This window comes from Meriones unguiculatus, chromosome 7 (assembly GCF_030254825.1).
Source record: "Meriones unguiculatus strain TT.TT164.6M chromosome 7, Bangor_MerUng_6.1, whole genome shotgun sequence".
In the NCBI taxonomy this organism is placed as follows: Eukaryota; Metazoa; Chordata; class Mammalia; order Rodentia; family Muridae; genus Meriones; species Meriones unguiculatus.
Window position 1 is genome coordinate 105,101,844 of NC_083355.1, and position 23,801 is coordinate 105,125,644.

General features: G+C 47.8%; 1 protein-coding gene and 1 long non-coding RNA gene across 8 annotated transcripts in view; one reads left to right on the forward strand and one right to left on the reverse strand.

Moving 5' to 3' along the window:
- The window catches only part of Foxn3 (forkhead box N3), a 369,982-nt gene that overhangs the window by 146,923 nt on the left and 199,258 nt on the right, over positions 1-23,801 (reverse strand). For all 7 annotated transcript variants that reach the window (XM_060388027.1, XM_060388030.1, XM_060388023.1 and 4 more), the window contains one exon: positions 1,586-1,698. In XM_060388027.1, coding sequence (XP_060244010.1) covers positions 1,586-1,698 — 113 coding nt within the window. The remainder of the gene's footprint in view (positions 1-1,585; positions 1,699-23,801) is intronic.
- Positions 1,093-5,694, forward strand: LOC132655288 (uncharacterized). Its single transcript, XR_009593053.1, has 3 exons — positions 1,093-1,394; positions 3,169-3,347; positions 4,006-5,694. It is a non-coding gene; the product is annotated as an uncharacterized LOC132655288 (long non-coding RNA).

Sequence of the window (23,801 nt, forward strand, 5' to 3'; positions counted from 1 at the left end):
AATCCCATTTTTTTTTTCCTCCTACAGCTATATGACCTCAAGTTGTCATTTCAAATAAAGTATGCTTCTACTGATTTTTATGAACACAGACAAAGGCGGCTACAACCTTGGTTCCCCCCAGCCCCCCAAAAATACCCTTGTGAACCAACTGTAGTTGCTATGTAGGGTTATTTGTTTCTAAGGCAACAGCGTATATCTAAGTACTAATGGCCTGTCCTTTTGCCAGGCAACAAACAGCCTTGTGATGCAAGTGCACCTGTCTCGGCTACGCGTTACCATGGAGACACTTCAGTTGCTATGGCTACCATCAAGCTAATCGCCTAGCAAAGGCAGACATACAGCAGTCCTCTCATAGAGCCCAGCTGCTTCTCCCGTCTCTTGCCGGAGACTGATTGTCTAGGGCCTGTGATGGAATGCATAAGAACTTCATTAATGCCACGTCAGAGGCTCACTCTGTGTGCCCTCCTGCAGAACAAACATCAGAACAGAAAAATCTGCAAGTGGACTGTAAAATTCCCTAGGCTTCTGACATCAGGCCATTCCCAATTAACATGAATGTCTAGTCCAGGGACAATTTTTCTAACTGGAGAGTTACAAAAGAAACATTGCTACATGTCTTCTAGAATTTCTTGGTAGGAGACTCAGTGGAAAGATGGCTCAGTGACTAAGAGCACTGGCTCCTCTTCCAGAGGACCTAGGTTCAGTTTCCAGCACAGACACACAGTGGCTCATACCAACCATCTGTAACTCCAGTTCTGGAGGATGTGATGCCCTCTTCCAGCCTCCAGACACCAAGCACACAAGTGCTGCAGGCATAGACTGCATAAATGCAGACAAAACACCCGTACACACAAATAAGCAAAATCATTTTCAAGAACTTTCTCGGAGGGGTTGATGACAAACCAAAGCACCATGAGTAGCTAAGACTCATGAAATCTGGTTTTGAAATCTGGTTCCTTGTTCTGTATGGCCCTCTCTTCTGAACCTAGCCCTAACATGCTTCCTCAAACTGCGACAATCTACTTACTACCCCCTCCCACTATATATTTGCAAAACTGTGACCTCCATCTCACGACAAACAGACATGTGAGGAGGGTGAGCGGCTGCTGTGCTCAAGGCAAACACTTAGTAACCACAACAAACCCATCACTCGGGCACCCGTCTACATGGAAACGGGATGACAACAACCAAGCAAGCCCTCTTTCAGCGTCTACACAGTCAGGCCATGGGAAGATGGGATCACCCGCTCACCTTGCTGCTCTTGGCCCAACAAATCGTGATGCACAGAGATCTGGAGACTGTCAGCTTTCCTCTGTGAATGTCTCTACCCAGGAAGACACTGTTTCTCCAACCAGGAAGCCTTCTGGAGGCAGACCCTTGGAGCAGCAGAAGCGGTAAGGCTCCCAGGAACACATCAATGAATGTGCCTCCTAATCACGCTTAATTTTTTTTCTCATTTATCTGCAGTTATTTTTTTTAATCTCATACAGCCCTACTAAATTATTTTCTGCTAAAATAACAAAATTCCAGGAGAATTTATTAATTAAAAAAAATAATTAATAATCCGACGGTCCATTTTACTTACCTTTGATAAGCCTGAGGAGTAGGAGGAGGGTGGTAAGGTGTCTTTTTCAAAGCCTGAATTAGATTTTGTCTATACTCTGGGTCTATGCACCACAATGACCCTTTCCCAATGCTCTGCAGAGAAAAATTAAAATGAAAACGTATTAATACAGTACGGAGTGTTGTGTAGTACTCCCAAAAGTTTCCTGTTTACTTGTTAACTGTTTCCCAGACTCAAATGTTGTCCTCTGACATCGGGACACCACTGAATGCTTGTTGCTGTTCTTTGCACTAAGTAGGATAGGTAAGATGACCATGTTGTTCCCAGACTGTGTGGATACAACAATACAATTTTCGTATCTGAACTAGCCCAAAACAAGAATCCCTTGTTTTCCAGAATGAATTTGGAAGAATATACAGCCTTTTCCAAAAATCTATAATTTGGCTGATGTTCACGTTAGGAGTGCTGAGACAACCTCAATGCTCCATTTCTGTTCTAAAAATCCCAGCTGTTTTAAACCACATTATCCTGGCACAATCTTACAAAAATGGAAAAGTAATCCACTCTTTGTTTTTGGTGTCCCGTCCCCCCAACTAGCTCACAAAAGAACATTTATGCTTGGAATGGAATTTATAATTACCTTCCCCTAAGAAACAAAAGCCCAGGCAACAATAGCAAACCTAAGCCAGAATACAACGTATTTTTTATTTTTAGGAAGGGGGGGTGCCCTTCCGTTCACAGCAATCTGCTCCAGGACTCTAGGAATCTTTAGAAGAGGTCACGCGGTAAAAGTGCAAATTGGCTTAAACTGTTCCCTGGGGGAAGGAAGCTTTTCCCTAAGGCCACGTTTGGGCTGGCTGAAGGCAACTGATCTGAGATCAGCATATTGCTTTAAAAGTGGGAGGGGGGTGGGCCTTAAGCGGAACAGCTCACACTGCCCTCTTTCAGCTGGGCCAAGTGTACCCAAAGCATTTGATAAGGTCATTTGTAAATATTTACAGGTTTGGAAAGAAAAAAAGCTAAATCACCTAGTCCCACGCCCACCTACCCCATGCTCCTCTTTCTCTTTCCCTTTCCCTCCTTCTCCCTGGTGGTGCTGCCAACATTTAGGAAAACAGACAAGAAAACCTCTTAACTAACACGGGAAAGAAAAGTACAAGGACATCACATTGAAGGAACACTAAAGAAAGCTAAGTCACTGCAAAAATCTTGAAACAATTTTTCTCTCCTGTATTTCACTTGTTACGTTGCCAAATAGTTTCCTTACAAGCTTTGTGCATTCGTGACACACTCTAAAATAATTCTCATGCCTCAGTAACAGCAGCACACCTAGAATGAACCGTTTCCGGTGAGCTGGAGCCTGAGAGTCCTGCAAAGCCATGGTCAATGGCCACACCTGGAACCACCCCAGTTACTGGGTCCCAGAGCATCTATGCTGAAGACATACATGCAAGGCTTGATCATGTGGGCAGTTAAAGACCTAAAGTCATTGACTTACACAGCCTTTCCTTTCATGTACACGTTTTTAGGTCTGGCATAGTTTGCAGGGCTTGACCTGACTTTGCAGGTAAAGCGGGCCCTGTATCCTCTATCTCTTCCTACAGAAAAATCTTCATGGCATACCTTAAAGAAAGAAAGCCAAAAGAGCTGGGCGCAGTGGCACGTGTCTGTAATCCCAGCCGAGGCCAGCAGATCTCTGTGAGTTTGAGGCCAGAACTCAAAGCCAGTCCAGGAGAGCCATGGCTACACAGAGAAACCTTGTCTTGAAAAACATTTTAAAGAAGTAAGGAGTGGGCAGGTGTGGGGTGAGAGCTGGTAAGGCAATGAATTACAAACTACATTTTGAAGAAAAAGAAGAAAAAGCAAGTTAGCTCTTCAGAACTGGGAGGGCTGGCTCCCAGCTGAGCCCTGGGACAGGGTACCAGAGCACAGTGTGGCCTAAGCCTACAGGAAGGCCATGGCCAAGAAACACTCTACAAGGAGATGGTCCCAGCAGCAGGAGCCTTTGTTTCCATCAAAATGACTTCTCAAGGCAGGGCAGTTTAATCTTTCTCCTGAAAACACCCACAACAAAGCAATCAGGGGCCCAAGCAGCCTTCTCAGGTAAACAACTATAAGCCAGGAATGTGGTTCTGCCAATCCCAAGGCAAGTATCCCATTCATGTTGTGATACTATTTATCCCCCACCCCAGTAAGTGATCCAGCTGCTGAGAGGGAGGCCAAGCAACCATTCTTAAGTGGCTCTGCACAGGTCATGGTGCAAGTCACGGCACTGGGGGGAGAGACAGGCCGAAGGCCCGGGGACGGTGTTACAGAAAACGCTAACACAGTGGCCATGCCTGCAGGTATCCAACAAGTGGAAGGTAAGAGATCTTAGCAAGAGAACATGTCTGACTAGACATGTCCCATTTCATTCAACCCGATCTGTTTTTTTTTTTTAGGTCCAGCAGTGACATGGGAGGGGTTCTTGCAACTGACAAATTTAAACCAACCTCTCCTCACCCGTGCTGTGGCCTTGGCTGAACAATACACTGTAGCATAAGCCCCTTTCTACACTATCTGCCTCCTGTGCACCCCACACATTCAGGCCCAGGCCGCTGCAACTTCTTTATGCAGGAAGGCAAGCCCACTGACAACCACCCAGCTTCTAGAATGTTCCTGTTGCCAGGCCTTGGTAACATGGTCGTCAAATTTAGTTAGTCCATGTAGCGAACTCCATGTGCTAGTGCTCATTAACAATCTCAGGCTCTGGATCCTAAGAAGCGATTCCTGCCCTTACTCCACTGAGGTCCAGGATTCCTGGTTCTTTCGCTTGGGGAGATTGTTGTTGTTTTTCTCACCAGATAGGCACTGGTTGAAAAGCAGTAAAATACTAAAATGCAGTGTATCTCCCACTGACAGCTGCAGTGGAAGAAAAGCTAAATGCAGTGCTTCTTGGGTACGCACCCACGGGTACCCAGTCAAAGCCTCTGATGGTTTTAGGGTAAAACATGGAAGCACAGACCTTGGGGGTACCCAGTCAAAGCCTCTGATGGTTTTAGGGTAAAACATGGAAGCACAGACCTTGGGGTTCAGGGTGGTGGGAAAGGCTGGAAGCGCCCTTCATTTTCGAGCCCTCTCTTTGGTTTCATGTGGTAATTCATGTGGTTTAGTTAGAAACTTCTGAGATGGAAATGTGCAGGGCCTAGAGCACTCAAGTTTCAAGGGCCAGGAAAAATTGTGCTGAATGCCTCTTGCAGAAGGGGTGTAATTTGATTACAGTTTTGAGAGTCAGGGCATTTATGGAAATCTCTGCATCTCATCTGAAGACAAGAATGCAGACTTTTTTAATGGAAATAACTGTGAAGGTCATGCGCCATTAGATTGTTGAGAAATTCAAAACAATAAAACACTTCCCTTAGAGGTGCATTTTCATCATAGATATACATATATGTGTATGTATTATGTGATTGTATATGCACATGTACACGCATACATCAAACCACACACACACACACACACACACCAGAGCGGAACAATTAGTGCAAAGATAAAAATAAAATCAAGTTTGTGTGTATGTGTGTGTGTGTATGTATATATGTTTAAAACTATCTGAGTAGTCATTGACAACACCATTGATTTAGGGGGGAAAAATCAACATACAAGGGAAAAAAGAAAAAAGAAAAATCTTTTGAGGGAGAAAAAAAAAACTAAATGAAATTTACCAGGAAAAGGTTCGTCTCCCCCCCCCCCCACCAAGACTTCTGGAGCAGTTTGGATGGAGGGGTCTTTTCTGCAGGCTCCTTACACACACACCCCATCCCACAGCTCTGTAAAACACACTTAGCAGTCAGCCTGACACCAGCTTTGCAAGTTCAAATTCCTTTGCTAGATATAGAATTCCAGAGGAAAAGCACTGTGTGTGTATGTGTGTGTGTATGTGTGGCTTGTGTGCAAGTATAAAGGCGCAAGCACTGTGCAGAGGAGACAGTAAGGGACAAGGATGCCAGGCGATGCTTATCACTCTCTGCCTTGGTACCCTGGACAGAATGTCAAGGCAGGCAGTTGGTCAGAAAACCCTAGGCATCCTCCCTTCTCTGCCCCCACAGAGCCAGGCTTACTGGTGGGCGCGGGCACAATCCCCCCCATCTCTTTACAAACGTGTTGGGGGATTTGACTGCAGGTCCTATGCTCTTACCTGCTGGGCCATCTCCTTGGCATGTTTTAAACCTTGTTTTTTCAAACTGTATGACACTCTGCCTTGATGGGCCTTCAATCCAAGGTAATGGGTCATAACTTAAAGGACAGAATAGAAACAAACACAAGAGAGTAGAAAAGACCTGCAGTAGCACGCTGTGAGATGTATGTGTGTACATACGTGCAATGCACATTTGTGTTCTGGTTACAAGATGATAAGATACGTCTAGTTGGCCAACAGTGTTCCACGGTAAAAATCTCTAACAGTAATAACAGATATACTTAATGCAGTGCTCAGGGGCTGATGGGGAGTGTGGCCATCAAGACCCTGTTTTTAAAATGAAAGGGACCTGGGTGTGTCCCCTCAATGACTGGTAAATACTTCTTGATGTTTCTCACATGACATTTCTGAGGCTATTTCCAGCATTACCCAACCTCAAATGACCAATGACATTCGTTTGTTTGTTCCTTCCTTCCTTCTCTCCCTCCCTTCCTATTCACCTCTTTGCCGGTCACTGTGGAGGAGACATTAACAAATAAAAGCAACACAAGGAGGTGGCTGCCTTGAGGCGGCTTATATTCCAGAGAGGAAAAACATGAGTGGTGTAGAAAAGACAGCCTGGCTGGGAAGGCAACAAGCAAGGAGGCCGGGCCAGTGCTGTGCAAGGGATAAGCTGACAGGATAAGGGATAAGCCCCCTCCTGGCGGGAAGGGGGCTTGCCCAGGAGTCTGCGTCAGATTCAGTATCCAGGTCTGATGACCATGGGCACTGAGTTGTGTAAGGACAGTGGAAGGTGAGGAGGAAGAGCAAGAGCAGGAGGAGGAGGAGCTGGGGGAGGAAGGACGCAGCTTCAGCATGTATTTTGCAAAACTAGATAAATATGGGAATGGATTCAAGATGCCAGGGAAAGAAAAACAGCGGTTTTGTCTAACTAGCCAGGTAGAAGAAAAACTAGAGAAGACAAAAATCCAATGTGCTATTGAATTCATAACCTTTGGCCCCATCTACTAAATGTACTGATTGTGGTATTTCTAAGAATGTACAGGAGGTGGGAATGCAGCTCGGTCGTGATTCCTGAAGCTCCATCCTGGTACTAGATAAAGCCAGGTGTAGAGATACACACGCCTGTCATCTCAGCCCTGGGAGGTGGAGATCAAGGTCTCCCTGTGGCAAAGTCTGGGACCAGCCTAGGCTACAAAAGACCCTGTCTCACAAAACTGAAGGCAGGAGGGAGGGAAGGCAGGAAGGGAGGGAGGGGGAATCTACTGAACACAAACTTAAGCCTCCTGTCTTCCCTCTGTGGTACCCTCGCTGACCCTGTAGCTGGCCCATCCACACAGAGGGCAGATCTGAAGTGCTCTGGCTTTTGAGGTTTACATTGTCAACTGGCTCCTCTGCGGCAGGGTTTGGTGAATTTCTTCTTCAAGGGCCAGAGGGAATCTTTCCATCTTTGAAGCCCATGTCTCTGTTGTTGACGACACACACGGCTCCACCCTGGCAACCGCGACAACACAAGAGCAAGCAGAGATGTAGCCAGCGAGTGTGGCCGTGCTTCAGGCAGGCTTCGTGTGAAAAGCCGCAGTGCGAGGCTGCCTTCTGCTCCAGAGTCCCACGCTTGTGTTCAGGTCCAAATCAAAAGCTCCACGGCTCCAGGTAAAAGGGGCAGGTCAGGGGACTTCTGACATTAAGAGACCGGGCTGGTCCTTCTGGACTGGAGGAGGGGGCATCAATGGGGATCTAAGTCAGAAGTCAGGTGCTCCCAGACAGGAAAAGGGGGCACCTGTTGGGAGAAGGGGGGGATGTACAGACACACATTGAGGTCATGTTCGGTCATGTTCAACAGTAACGATGCTACGTATCATTAGTGGGGCTGTATCTCACTGCACTGTGTACACTTCTTGACCAAACTAAGTCACCACAGGGCCTATTATATTATTCCTGCATTTTGCGTTTAGCACCATCACCAACACTGATTTTTCTGGGCCGTAAGTCTGTAAAGTTATCACCTAAGTGTGTAAAGCGTATCACTCAGTAGTGTTTCAAAGGGTAGCCCTTAACCTTGGTTGGTATGGAAACCAGAGTCCTAAAGACTGGAGTCCAAGTTTTACTTCAACTTATCAGCTGCTTGACCCTGGGTAAGATACTGAACTGCTCTGAGCTCCAATTTCCTGATATATAAATGGGGTTGCTATGTAAACATCTACTTCTTGGGACCATGGTGAGGACGAAACGAGACAATACTGGGCTTGGCACATGGCAACAGCACAACAACTGTCAGCTGCTGTTACTATGAAGGCTAAGGTCATCTTGTCAACACCGTGCTCCAAAACACAGTGCTGCTGGCCGGAAGGTGCAGGTACTTGTTAAAACTGTGAAATTAATGTAACTGTCATTAACACACACACACACACACACACACACACACACAGGGAGCTGGCTAAATGGTTAAGGACTTACTGCAAAACAAGACAGGGGGAGTTTGGATTCCCAGCTTCAGAAGGAAGAGACAAAGGATACCCAGGCAAGCCAGCTAGGGACAGTTGCCATATTGGTGAGCACTGGGTTTACTGGGACCTTGCCTCAGTGAATAAAGCGTAAAAGCAACTCCCAACATCAATATCAGACCCTACATGCAAGTATACCCCATACACATGAACCCATACATATGGAAACATGCATCTCCACATACATAACACACGGCCACGTATACATGAGAAACGAAATGTAATCACACCTAGCCTTTTGCCTGACATTACTTTCCACTGGCCTAAAGGAAGCATTGTGTATGAGGTGAATGAAGATGGAAGGGAAAAATGAATGGATCAAAGTACAACAAAAGCAAAGAAGCAGCCGGTCACTGTCAGGACGATCAGGAGAGAGGCTCTGAATTCTGTCTTTACATGCCACATGTGACCATGTGGAAGTTCTGGGCTTCCTATCAGAGATCCCTGACCCCAAGAACGGCCAACATGGGATGGAGAGGAGCCTGGCTCAGAGGATAAAGCAGAGGGCAGAGGTGGGACGGGTTGCAGAGCCTGGAGGGAGGGAGGAGTAGAGGTAGGGCCTCTGGGCTCACGTGCTCTATCTAGGGAGGAGTTCTCACACAGAAGCTGGAAGCCATAAAGCCCACTCATCTGTCACCAAGTAAAACTCAGCTTTCCAGAGAGCCCTCAGCTGACATTTTCATCACCTTGCCATGCCTCACAACATGTACCACCTTTGCCCAGGTTCGGGGAGGCTGAAAGTTTTCTGGACAGGTCCAGTTCATTCCACCCTGGTAGTTAGCTAACCATTGGGAGCCACCAGGCTACAATGCAGGTTCCTATACACTGGGCCTGGTCCTCTGCCCCTTCCCTTCCTGGCTCCTCCTCACACACAGTCCAGTTTGTACTCAGCTCCTCAACTTCAAACTGCCAGGCAGCTGGGGAAGGGGGCAGCGGGCCCCACAAAACTCCTGCTCACCATGCATCCATTCATTTTACTGAGCCACATTCTATCACACTTCCACAGCCTAAGCAAAGTGTGCTTCTTGGGCTCCTTTGGAAGCAGGCCACTTAACATTATTTGTAGAGAACAGCAGGGCAAGAGATGCTGGGCAAGGTGTGGAGACCCTGAGGAAGAATCCATTTTCCTGGTGCAGGACCTCTAAAGGAAGGCAGGCAATAAACTATAAAAAATTACTCATGCTGGCCAACAGAGGCTATAGGACCATCAAGCTGGGAAAAGATGAGGCCTGAGGGAGGAAAGCAGTAAAACTGAACAGAGCATGCACACATCCTGAGCTCACTCCTCCGGTGGACTGCTGGCTACCCACAGCCCCTGCCAGCAAGGCACTCATGTCCCGGGCTACATAAAACTCTTGGGGCATGGCTCCTGAGGTAAGAACAGTCTTCCAAGGGGCTGAAAGGCAACCATCTCATGCCTATGTGCCCGTAAGAGGGGACCGAGAGTGAAACCAGAAGAACATTCTCTGAAGAACATTCCAGAAAGGAGGCTCCCAACGGCAAGCAAATATGCCTGTGGGGTTCCTGTCTATGCTGGTACTTGGGCCGGAAGTTGGAGGATACCACTTGTGCTCTTCACCTACATTTCTTCATCTGCATGTCAGAGACAGTCTCCCTGGTCCTAACTGTGATGACGGCACTACACAGTGCACCCGGCACCACACACAGCCCATAAGAGGCAGCAAGTCCATTTAATTTCTCTGGTGACAGTAGAACTTACACAATACTGGGAAAGAGGGTGGGGTTAGGACAGAGAAAGGTCACTCTAACAAATGACCATAATGTCCAGCCGTGGGCCTCAAGAGACATGGGGAGAGCCAAGATAAAACACTAAGCATGGGACGGACTCCCAGGAGCACTTTGGGTCTATTGGCTGCAGCGTAAGGACACCAGGGAAACCTTTACATTGCAAAACCATCGGTAAAATCATCATCATCTTGGAAACAGCCAAGTACATGAAAGAGGGAAGCAGGTGGACAAAAACAATGACTGCAAAGAATTTTCCCCTAGAGAAATCAGTGCCCTTTCCTGTAATAGAGGGGCCGTTGTTCTAGAAGCAGAAGTTTAAAAATGAAACATTCCAGTTGGCGTAGTGGATCACACCTTTACCCACACAAGCGGGTGGAACTCTGCGAGTTCGGGAGTAGCCTGGTGTACACAGCAAGTCAGGGACAGTCACAGATACATGGAGAGATTGTGACTCAAAAGAAAACAGGAAGAGAGAGAGAGGAGGGGAAAGAAAAAGGAGGAAGGGAAGGAGGGAAGGAAGGAGGAATTTCTTAAACACCCATCTAAACTTTCTCACTCTAGTTTGGAGAGGTTTGTTTTTACCCCAAAGCAGAAGTGATAAAAACAGAAAGAATTGCTTCTTGTGCTGTCCTGAGAACAGGGATATTGCTGTAGGAAGCAGGGAGGCTAGATACTCAGCAAGGGAAGTCGGTATCTGGTCGCAGACTGCCTCAGTTGAGGACATTCCAAACTCACAATGTGTCCTCTAGGTAGCAGCAAGAGCAACGGCGCCATGCCTGCCAGTCCGCATGCTATGACTTTGGATGGAAATCCCCTCTAATGTGTTACCTGGGCCATATGCAGACCCACGAGCTCTGTGGTAGCTCCAGTGTCCCCTAGCTCTTTCAGAGGTGCAATCAAGTCCCTAAGTGATGCTTATTCACTGTAGGGGCATGACTATACAGGTGAAGTAGGGTAGGAATTCTTTCATACAAATGCAAACTCTCCATTTATAATGAAGTTGTGTGTGTTAATCAATGCAGAAGGAATCAACAATCTCCTTTAACTAACAATGAAGTAAAACCCAAATGATTCTAAAACTTTATTAAAATCAAATTAAGCTCTAGGAGAAACAAACAAAAAGGGCAAAAATCCATCCCATGATGCCATTTCTCCACCAATCACCAATGTCAGTGCCATAGGGTGACATCAGACCTATGAGACCACTACACACGCACCCGCGCGCGCACACACACACACGCACACACGCACGCACGCACGCACGCACACACACACACACACTAATAATTACTAACAGTAATTGTAGAACAACATAATAAAAAAGACTGAGCAAGATGGCTCCAAGGGTAAAGATACTCCCATACTATGCCTAAGAAACTGAGCTCAACCCCTAGGTCACACGCATGCACATACGCACACATGCACATAAACACACATCCACAAAAAACAAATGCAATAAAAATGTAAGAAGTACGAGATGAGCGCGTGTTCTCTTTCTGTAGTAAGACTTGTTGGTACCAATCTTAACAGGCCTTTTTTAAAAAGCCTGTGTAGCCCAGGGTGGCCTCAAACTTGCAAGCAAATTACAAAGAGGACAAAGGGTGGGATTCAGACCCATGCTTGAGGGCTGTTAGAAGAAGACCCAAGGAGAAAGAGGCCTGATTCAGAGCGTGAAGCTCAAAAGAGAGAACCAGTCTGAAAACTTGGTCTCTGACCTCCACACAGGCACTGTGACACACACACACACGCTCATACATTACATGCACATACAATAATAAAATAAAAACAAAATTTAAGTCCTCTATTTGACTGCCCTTTTCATATCTAAAAGGTACACTGACTTAAAGCTAGGAGACGTGAAGAGTAAAATTCAGCACTCATTGAATTTACTCATAAGAATCTGGATTAATTTCAGAGGCTGAAGACTCGGGAAAGGATGTTATTTTTAAAAGCTGTATGAAGTGGAGGGGGAGGAGCAGGGCCCCACCTGATGGTACGCTCTTTCCCATACCTCCACCAGCTTTTGGGTGACTCAAAGGCTGCAGTAACATTTTATGAGGGTAATTAGGGCCGGCTCGAGTCTGACACCCCTGGTTAACACAGACAGCCCTGGATAGATTACCACCGGCCCTCCCAGGGCCGCTTTATCTTTTGGTAACCCATGGCTACTCATTTATTTTTAAATGTTCCAGTGTGATCTTATCGAATTGGCACATATAATTTGATCGCCTTATTTCCAAAACTTGAAGTTACTAGAAGCACCTGGCCAGGTTCTAAGTGCAAGCGGCAGGTGTGCAAGGCAAGGGACACCATTGCACACGTAAGGCCTTTCACTTTAAAAAAAAAAAAATCACAGGACCTGAGCTCTGAGTCGAATGAAGTCAGTGTGCTGTGAGCTAGTTTGCAGGGAGAGGCCATGCCGCACTGGTAACCACAGACGTGCCCTTTCCCACCTTCAGCAAGACCTTCCTGGGCTTTCATAAGCTCTGGATCCGGCCCTCAGCCATATCTACGAATACCACTTTCAAGGAGAAATGGCCATGCCGGTGACTTTAAATTCCACCCCAGGTGTTCCAGCAGTGAAGGACATGCAGCCTTCAACACAGTGTTGGCACGTGGACCTCACCTGTGTGGCTACAAAGACAGACCTGAAACCACCCGGGGCCCAGGCAGAGGAAATCTAAAGAGCCAAATAACAGGCAAGTGTTACACAGGTTCTTTAAGTTCTTCTGCGTCTTGGTGAAAATGGACAATGCCAAGGAAAAGAGCAAAGTGGGGAATCGGAGAGGCAAATAGCCAGGCCCAAACTTCAAGAGGGGACATGAGGCTTATCTATGGCCAACGCCTGAAGGAGATGGACAAGAAGGGAAAGAAAGATGGAGGCAGAGAATGGACCAATCCCACAATCCCGCAACAGATGCGGGGGGGCTCGCCTGGCCCTAGACAGCTCACCATACAGTGTGAAGGCCTCAGCGTCTAAACTCTGTGACTTAAGGAACACAGCGAGTGCCAGTCAGCTGCCTCCAAAACGTCTCCTCTCTCGGGCATGCCCTAACTCCCAGAGGCCTATCTGGGAGACTTTAAAAGGCAAACAGTCCCAAGTCCCCACTGTATTAGTTACTTTTCCTGTGTCTATGATAAAGCACAGTGAAAAAGGTAACTGAAAGGAGAAAGGAGGTACTCGGTCCCAGTTTATGGGCACAGTCCGTGGCAGCAGAAGCAGCTGGGGCAGAAGCAGCTAGCCATCTCATGTCGACGATGGTGAGGAGGCAGAGAGCAGTGGGTGTCGGGGTTCAGCTTGTTTTCTTCTGTTCATGAAGTTCAGGACCCTAGCCCTGGGAATGGCACCTTGCTTCAGCCCCACTCTTGGGGGAGGAGGAGCCCCACTTCATTAATCTAATCAAGATGATAATCCCTCACAAACATGCCCAGAGGCTAACCTCACCCAAATAATCCTCCACAGCTGTGCCAGGAGGTGTGCCTTCTAGGTGATTCTAGATCCAGCAAAGCTAGCGACATCAATGACCATGGCGTCCCCTTACCTTCTCACCAATGCTGCCCTGTGAGTCCGTGGTGAGAATTACTGCCATAGGTATTTGCTGAGGGTGGGAACAGCTTGTCTACCTCTGCACTGATGCCTGGCTAGCTTTCCGTATTCTCATTGCAAGAAGGTGTCTCTTAAAATACGTGCTACTTAAAGATAAATAAATAAGACAATGCCTGGAGAAATGAAGGAGAGAACGCTGAAACCAATGTGGTTCTTTCAAGACTAACCAAGGGTGGTGGCACATACCAGCACTACCAGCACTAGGGAGGCAGAGGCTACAAGACTAAGAGTTCAGAGTCAGCCTAGGCTACATCTCAAATTTGAGGCTAGCCTGGCAACATGAGATCTTGCCTAGAAACGCCCAAGAAAACCACAGAGAATTATCTAACCTGGATCTGACTGTCAAAATATACACAAGGGTCTGGGAAGGTGGCTCAAGTCTATAAAGCACTTGCTGTGAAAGCATTAGGGTCTGAATTTGATCCTTGGCACCCACATACAAAACACAATGCCAGTGCTGGGGAACCGGGGGTAGGGAGGATCCCTGGGTTGCTAGCCAGCCAGTCTAGCAGAACCATCAATCTCCAGATTCAGTGAGCTCTGAGCTCCTGTCTCAACAAACAAGACAGAGAACAACTGAGGAAGCCCCAATGTCTAGCTCTGGCCTCCACGCACATCAGCTTGTGCTGGGGAGCTGTTTAACAGATAAAGAGCTTATAAATTCAAATTCCCAGCACTGACCTTAAAAAGCTGGGTGTGACTACCATACGCCAGGCGCCTGTAACCCCAGCTCCAGAGTAGGGGGCCATGGGCAGACAGGAGAATCACTGGGGCTTGCTAGCCACCAGTCCTGATAGGTTTAATGAAGACCCTGTTTAAAGGAATAAGGTAGAGAAGTATGGAGAGATAAAACAGGGTGTCTGATATCTTCCTCCAGCCTCAGGGTGCCTGCATTTCTACGTGCAAGCACGCACGGCACTCAGCTCTCAGGAAAGGGCTCCGTGGCCTGAGAGGAGCCTGCACACAATAGTGAGGACAGGAATGACACTTTTGGTAAGTGCTTATACATACAAATTCAGTACTTAGGAAGGCATACATGTGTGAAGCACTGTTCTCAATCTCGTATGAGACAAGAGACAGAAAAGCCCTTGGAGTGCTCTGACTGTGCAACTTACGCCCGCGTCAACAACAGAAGAGCGCATCTACTTCAGCGGGCTCCCTGCTCCTTCAACAGCCTCTGCACAAGCCCGTGTGCACTCCAGGATGGAACGCAGTCTTCTTACCATATTAATAAACGCTTGCTTTGACCAGTTAGTCTTGGTGATTTGAGGGGGTCTGTATTAATTACATGATATGCTCTATCAGGACAAAATCCTCCTTATGGAAGGATTTACACCCGCTTACAGCTGAAGGGTACAATCCATCACAGAGGGGAAGTCAGAGCATGGCAACCCTGGTCAGGGAGCAGAGGGATGAATGCTGGGACTCAGCTACTGTCTTTGCCCTTCTTAGGGAGCCCAGAGACCCAGCCCATGGAAGGGTGTACCAATGATGAAGGTAAACCTTCCTTGCTCAGTCAGACCCATCTAAATGATCCCTCACAAGCCTGTGTGTCTCCTAGGTGATTCTAGATCCCGTCAGGTTGGCAATCAATATTAGTCATCACATGCCCGTGTTTCACAAAAAGCTAGCTCTGTCCACTTCCTTCACAAAGCTGGCCCTGTGAAAAAGAAAGGATGTCTTTCTTTGGGAAAGGTCCTCTTGATCATTGTACCCTCTTCCAGGCTTGGAAAAGTAATTATCAACTGCTTAGAAGTAAAGACTGTTAGGACTTACCTGAAAAGAGTTGGGGGTTCTGAAGGAGGCTTTTGGGGGATGGGTCACGTAGCTTAGACTGACTTCAGACTTGCTACATGGACGGTGATGAGTTGGGTCTCCTAACCCTCCTGCCTCCAAGATGACAGCAGTGCGCCACCATGAGTGGTCTATGAAGTGCTAGAGATTAAACCTGGGGCTTCTCGAATACAGGGCAAGCGCTCTACTAAGCGTCTTTCACCAAAGACGAAAGAGCGATCTTTCGATATTAACAAGCCTCCTACCATGACCCTTGACACTGCGGGCCTCACTCAACCCAGCAGCACTCCTGAGCCAGACACTCAAAGCCTGTGGGAGCCACTGCAATCCCATCTACCAGCTCCCTTCCCAAACTAAGGTGACATTAAGACGATCCATCCGCAAGCTCCCTTCCTCACTGTCTTCTCTGGTTCCTCTAAAGGGACACGTCAGTGAAGCACCGGGAAGGGAGAAGGCAGGCCTTTATCCCAGGCCTGGTCCTGTTGGGCTCAGCAGGTTTAGCTGCATCTGCTTCTTGAGGCGGACCTTTCTGAGCCCTGAGGGCTCAGCTACTTTCTCTCTTCCAGTTTCTAAGACCCGATCCTTTCCCTTTTCACCCCTTCAGACCCAGAGGGTGAGGACATGCCCTGGCCTGGCCTGGACCTCCTCCAGGGTGAGCACACCGACCCAAGCTGCTTTCCCATCTGCTCGCCCACAGCTGCAAACTAGTCCTTTATCAGATTCTCCTCAGTTACTTCACTTCAGGGAGCCATCAGTCTCCTGCCAGGACTGTGACTGACAAGCTAAAAACAGAATCGATTACCCTAGAATTTTGCTCTTAGAACCTACATGCCACAATAGGTACACAGTAATTCCTGGGCGATTCCTTTAAGTCACGGACAGGCAGAAAAATAGGTCATCCATACTTCTGTAATAATTTACTACACGGCGTACCTTGGAAGAGCAGAGCCGTCTTCTTATAAAGTGAAGTAAGCTGTAGAGCATGGAACTCGATTACAGAATTAGAGAAGTATGTTGTTGCTAAAAATACTCTGCAGGATTCCTTTCTAAGGGCATCATCCACTGCTACTATGGTTCTGAGTTGCTCTAGATGCATATAAAATCTGCATTTAGAACCAACTGCAGAGTACACAGCAGCTCAGAAGGTTGTGATCCTACGGCAACCACTGACAGCATCTAACCTGAGACGCAAACTGTAGCCACAGGGTCTGAAGTCGCCTCTTCTATGGAGAACATCATTCAATCCTACTTCATAACAACGCCGTTCAATCATACTTTATGACACCTGGCCACCGCATCCCAAAGAGCACAGCAGGTGTTCTGGTGTAGGTCAGGGAACTGGCAGGAACTCCGAACAAGACTAAAGTCTCTAAAAGTTTAGTACTCATGGGTGTGTGTAGCCTAAAGACATAATATATGTTCTCTTTTTCAGTACAAAAGTTGGTGCCTATAGCCTCACACACACAAGCTAGCACCCTACCACTGAGCGGCATCCTCTGACCCTGCACTGATATTCTTTAGTCACTCCCAACAGTCCTCCTGACTCAGCCTCCCCAGTGCTGAGATTACAGAGGCATGCGCCACTACCCCCAGCTCACTTTTTAGACTCTGAAGGCATGGTTTCAGTCAGGGCTTTGGAAGGAGCCAGGCTCTGAGGCTTTACCTAAAGCCAAATGATCAAGCGCAGGCTTATCTCAGGCTTCCTGGGAACCCCAGGTTCCCACAGTGGGTGGTGTTAACTTCCCAGGGCTGAGCCTGTTGGTACAAGCCCTGGAGTTACAGGATTTTACACTTAAGCATTTTGCAACCTGTATGAAGAGAAGCAGCACGTAGGCAGAATGTCTTTTTCTGGACAGCCGTAGCCTCCTATCGACTCCCTGTAGACACACAGCATGTGTGGCTGATTAACTATCCCCTCAGCCTCATGACAACTGCCCCCCCCAGTTGTCTGTGTGTGTGTGGTGTGTGTGAGCATTGTGTGCAGGTGTGTGAGCCCACATTTTCATGGGGAGTCAGAGAAGGATGCCGGGTCTTTATTCCCAAGACAGGAGCTATGCTGGTGGTCAACAAGTCCCAGCCTTTCTTTGGTCTCCTTGCCTGGCAGCACTGAGACAGGCTTGTGGCCATGAAAGTCTACGTGAACCCGGGGCTTCGTGACTACTGGCAAGCATGCTACCACTGAGCTACATTCCCAGGGATGAAAGAATGATCTTTAGATACTCGGAGCCTCCTAACATGACCCTCTTGACCGCCGGGAGCTGCACTCATCCCACTGGTACTTGCAACTGGGCCAAGTATAGCAGGTACTCAAGGTAGGTGGGAGCCACTGAAATTAACCTGGACACACACACACACACACACACACACACACATACACCCTCTTCTAGCCTCAGGGTTCACCTTTTTTGTCTGTTTGTTTTAACTTTTTATTGGTTCTTTGTGAACTTCACATCATTCACCCCAATCCCACTCATCTCTCCCTCCCCTCACGCCTACCCTTCACCCTTATAACCTCCCTTCCAATGGGGGGGGGAGAAGCTCATCGTGGAAGCTGTAGTGTCACAGTGTATCCCACAGTCTACCCTTTTGTCCACACTTCTTTGCTTGCAAATGTTCTTTGCAATGATTCCTCGGTCTAGTACAAGGCCTCTGGCTTCTGCTACACTATCAGTACTGGAGCCTCACTGGGACTCCTCCCGGATATCCTGTTGCTGGTCTGTGTCATGGAGATCCTGTAGTTTTGGATCTGTGGGACCGGCTCTTTCACGCACTCCAGCAGTTCATTGATGGGGTAGATGTTGGGCCCACTCAAAGCCCTGGACCTGGGCCAGAGAGCTCTCTGAGCTGGTCAGCCGCAGGCTCTCCCACTCGCTAGCACACCCTCGGGCTGGCTCACAGACAAGCCCCCACCGCCACTGCCCCCGAAACCACAGCCAGATCTGTTTCACTAACCAGACAGATGCAGAGCCCGCTCTCCTGACTGTTGCAGCCAGTGAGGGGCATGGCCAACTCTCCCACTCTCAGGACCCCGGGGCCAGTTCTCCTGCCTGCCATAGGTGCCAGGGATGAGTAAGGGGAGGAGGACACCTCTACCTCCTTTGCACAAGAGACAGAGCGGGCTCTCCCATGCAACTGCCACATCCAGGGCCAGCTCTACTGTGCTGCCCAGAGAGGTACAGGGTCCATTCTCCCAAGTGCTGTGGTAGGGGAGGGGAGGGGCCCCAGTGTTCACCAACTTTTAAGATGGATGCTGGGAACCTGAACTCGGGCCTTGGTGACGACACCTCCTGGGCCCCTGTGAGTACACCTCTTATCCATGGAGCCATCTCCCCAGCACCCCTGTTTCATTTTTGTTCATAATCAACAGCAGGTGTGCCCAGCATCTAGCACATGGCAGGTGCATAACAGAGCTTGCAATCATTTAAATCACATACACCATAGCAGAACTGAAGGAAAAAAAAGAATGGACTATTTCACCACAGGTATGTTTTGACTTCTGACACACAAATGTTTAACTATTCAAACCACAGACAAAGCCAAAGATAAACAATACAAATTAAAACAATACACAATGAGTACTTACTAACAATGTAAGCACTGGCCAGGACGCAAGCAAGACAGAAAGCTATACACTAGCTTGCAAAACAAGTCTGGCGATTTCATAAACAGTTACATGGACTCAGTACTCGGGCCACCTGACAGATTCCTAAGGCCTTCCTCAAGTGAGTAAAGTCACAGGCCTACAAAGGGACATGTTCAAGAACGTTCCAAGGAGCTTTACTTATAATAGCTAAAAGCCTGGAAATAATCCAGAATCTGCCAAGAGGTGACCAGATAAGCATATCACACTATGTGCAGGAAACAGAATTCTCAGGAAACACAGAAGTCCCCACAGCGCACTTACCACTCCCCAAAATAATAGGCCGGGCGGGGAAGAGGGCTCAGTGGTGGTACGTAGCACACGCACACAAGCTCGTGCTCACGCTAAGGCTCATGAAGAACAGTTTTTAGGAGTCAGTTCTCTCCTTCCGCCATGTATGTGAGTCTCAAGGCTTTGGTGGCAGCTCCTTTGCCTGCCGAGCCATCTCTCCAGCCCTAGTCAAAACATCGACCCTGAGTGTGACGTGATCATGTGTATGTGCACTATGTCCCAACAAAGCTGATTTATTTTTTAAAAATGTGATGGTTTTTTTTTGGGGGGGGGAGGGGTTGTTTGTTTGCTTGTTTGTTTGTTTAATTTTAGGAGCTGGAGAGTTGGCCTGGTGCTTAGGAGTGAGTACGTAACGTCATGAAGCCTAGCATGGTGGCCCACACCTGTAATCCTAGAAGTTCAAGGCTGGCTTGAGCTACATGAACTTTAAAAAAAAAAAACAAAAAACAAAACAATTCAAGGTTTATTGGGAAAATGAATGATTTCAGATCTTGAAATGGAAAATGTTAAGATAAGCGTAGGCCACAGGAAGTAGTTAAAGACTAGAAAGGACATGTTCAAAGGGCATAAAATGCAGCTTGAAAGGGTCTCCTGGGCTAAATTTGGGATAATCTGAGCATCAAAATAATGGCTGCAATTGATTATAAAACACTGACTAGATAAAACCCCATGAGTCCACAGTGATAATCACAGAGAGGGATTTATTTCCCACTATTAGGAGCAATTATTGTACTAAACCTTTTCTGTAAAAATCAGTCCCTACAGTTCCCTGTTAAGAACTACCAGCTGGTGATAGAATGCTCAGTGACCATTGAAATGACTCAGGCAGAAGTCACCAATGGGTGCCTATGTGGTCCCAAATCATGTCCCAGTGGTGTGCACACTCACGGTAACAGGCAAAGCGTATCACCCAGTGAAAAACTGCCTGGAGCAAGCCCAGCTCTTCAAACTGGGGACGCCAGAGAGATCCGATGGCTTAGGGACCACCTGGCATTACCTATCAACCACTTAATGAAATGAATGGGGTCTGGGTCAATTAGACCTGACTTCCAGGGGACACAGGTCCAAAAGCATCGTAAGAAAACAGCTATCCTTGTATTTGGCCTTTTGTGGTGGGGTGGGGTGGGGTGGGGGTGGGGGGAGACAGACAAAACAAAAAATAATAGCAGAAAATGATTGAAGGCTTGGGAAGAAAACCTGAATACCATAGAGATGAGATGATATGTGGAATTACTTTGAATTTCCTTGAGAGGACAACAGTGCTGTGGTTATACAGAGTAGCATGTCTGTTCCTGAGATCCATGCAGAGCTTCTAAAGGTGAAGAGCTAGCTGTTTTTCCAACTTTCATGGCATCTGAATTTTTGTCATAATAAAAAGAGGATGGTGGTGATGGAGACCACTCAGATGGTACTCACCCACACAAGAATGAGGTCCTACGTTCAATTCCCAGGACCTACTTGTGGAGACAGACAGACATACTAATGCAATGCCAGCACTAGGGAGGTAGAGACAGACCTGGCCTTGCGGCCCAGCCAGACCAGCCTACTTAGCAAACCCAGGCCTGCTTCAAAGACCAAGACACCCTCTTTCAAAGAACAAGACGGATGGCTCCTGAGAACAGGCAACCAGAGGTTGACCTCTGGACAGTCTCGGAAGCAAATGTGTACACAAAAAAATCCTACTGTGCAAGTCACACAAGCTGTGGTGCTTTGCTGTGGTCACCCTAACCAACTGGCACAGTAATGTAAGAGACTGTCTTCCCTGTGTTCCTGAATCCATCTCACTTCCTTTTGTGTTAATTAGCCAATCACACTGGACCATGAAGTTGCACTCCCACCGATGAGATGAGCTGCAGTCACCCTTGCAGTAAAAGACTGAGGCCATGTTAGCAAGTGTGTTTGCTAAACCAGTTTGGGTTCTAGCACACCCCATTTGCAAAAGGAAATCACCCTGCTGAATTACCCTTCCTTTGTTCCTTTGTTCAACACCAAGATTATCCTTTCTCCAACAATAGGGAAGAGTTCCAGGTCAATGCAGAAAACAGGCCCCTGACACAAATGGAGGAATGGTCTCAGCTTTCTGGTGACATTATCCACCCACTGACAAGGAATACCGTGAGTCTCAGGGTACTCCAAGTGTGGTGTGCATTGTGGGTGGGAGCTGAAGACAGCTACTCCGGCAGAATGCCAACGCGTCTGCTATGTTAGCTGGGGAGCACCCCAACTCCTGCAATTACAGACTCTCTTGTATAATCACAGGACTCCCCAGAGAGCTAGACGTGTCTCGGGACATCCCTAGCGGCCTAGGCGGAATCCTGAGACAGCCACTTAAAACACACAAATCTGTCTGCTGTTGCATGATCAGACATCATCAGACTCCCCGCCACCGCACTGCAATGTTTCAGGCTCACGTCACTTCTTGAAATAAAAGAAGCATTCTGGTGCTTATCGATGTGAGAGGGAGCCCACAGAATATGTCTCTCATACCTCGAGATTTCTACCTTTTGGGAAGAAATGTGGCCTTGCTACCTGGTGTTTTAAAAAGCTAAGCCCATCTGGGAAGGGCTTTGCCAACACAGTGTGGCTGCCTGTGTAGCCAAGTGTCCCAGGGATACAAAATCACCACCCATGGCTGCTCCGGGGCACGGGGGAGGGCACTGGCAGCTCTGCAGTAGATTACACGCTTACTTCCAGAGCAGGACAATTCTCTTCCCATACCCCTCACAGACTAAGGCTTTTCTCTGTAGCCTATGCCTCTTAAATCCTATTTCCCAAGAATACCAAAGCACTTCACTCAAGTTTTGTTCTTGGACTTAAATGTCCCGAAAAGGTCTGTGTGTTGAAGCTTGCTCTCAGGACAGTGTCACTGGGAAAGGGGAACATCTTTTAACAGGTGGTGTCTAGTAAGAGGTCATGTGACTGAGGTCATGCCCTTGAATAGGGCAATGGTGAGACTCCCTCTTTCTCTCAACATCACTTGACAACTAAGTGAAGTCTTGCTCAGAACACGCCCCTGCTGTGGTATGCTACCTCCTCACAGACCCTGAGCAATGGGTTTAGTCAATCATGGGCTAATACCTCCAAAACTGTGAGTCAAAATACAGCTCTCCGTGGGTATCTGTTACAGTGGGAGAAAGCTAACAGCCTTATCTCCTTACTCACACTGGGGCTAGAAAGCAGCCAACCAACCCTCAGACAGCTCTGTGGGGTCAGGACCTCCCAGGGATCCACACACCTGTCCCCTGTTGCACCCAATGTTAAGGTGACTCCGACTACATCCCTCACTTGTCTTCTCCTGTGAACAGTAGGGCGGTCACATGATCTCCAAGACTGCACGCTGGACATCCACCCTTCCAATACTGGAAGGCTACAGGAAGAGCCTCAGCTCCATGACCCTGGACCACCTCTATCCTCTGAACCACTTTCAGATCTTCCAAGATGCCCAGGCTAGAGTCAAACTTGGTGGCCTCAGAAGAAAGTCCCCTTCCTTCAGCACAAAGGAACCTGAACTGCCACTGTGACTCACTGCTTTGTCTGTCTCGTTATTTGCTCCTGAGGTAACTGACGAAGTGTCATGCCCCTTGCAGGCTGCAGCCATGTAGAGAACACATTTGCTTTTAGCTTCAGGAAGCATTCCAAACAACATCTAGCAAATGACCAGACAGCTTCCCCCAACTCACTCTACCACTGCCCAGCACCCCAACCATGTGACATGTGCAGCCAAGTCCAGGCATCCTGGCACCTGTAGTCTGGAAAACATGCTTAAATGAAAACATGCTTAAATACCCAGCCCTTCACATGATCATTGGTTATTCCCAAAGCTTGCCCTGGTGCGTCTCTGCCCCACCTGACATGGCTAAAAGCATCCTCTTGAGATGACCAGTGTTCTGGCCTACCACAACCAGGCCACACCCCCTCCCCTTTCTCTGGAGCCCTGCATCCCCAAATAAACTCACTCTTCTCCTACTCCCTCCCATAGAGGACCCTCACTCTCACCCAAACCAGAAGAATTGGTCCTACATTCTTCCTCTTCCTTGTCTGCCCACCCCACCATTCCTACCCCACAAATATCACCAGGGACATCAACCTCTATAATGGCAGGGTGAAACCTCCTGCTCCTCCCACTCCCCACCATTGCTGCTAATACAACCAACCCACATAAACCCTGGTGGAATTCACTGGCCATAGCTGGACTCTAACAAGTCATAGGCTTCCCGAAGGCCTAACCACCACCCCACCACCTTCCATTGGTGCCCATGCTCTAGACTTTCAAAAAGCTCATCCAGGAAACACTCTAACTTTGTAGGCCTGGATGTCAATCAAGCCATTCCCAATAGGGAACTTTCCATCTTCCCCATTCTATTCTATGTCAAGCTTCCCTCTTCCCTCTTCCCTCTCCCACTGATTATTTTCTCTAAGAGGCATCTCTGGCCACCTGCGTTTTCAGATCAAGCCACTGTCCTGACACAGCTGCT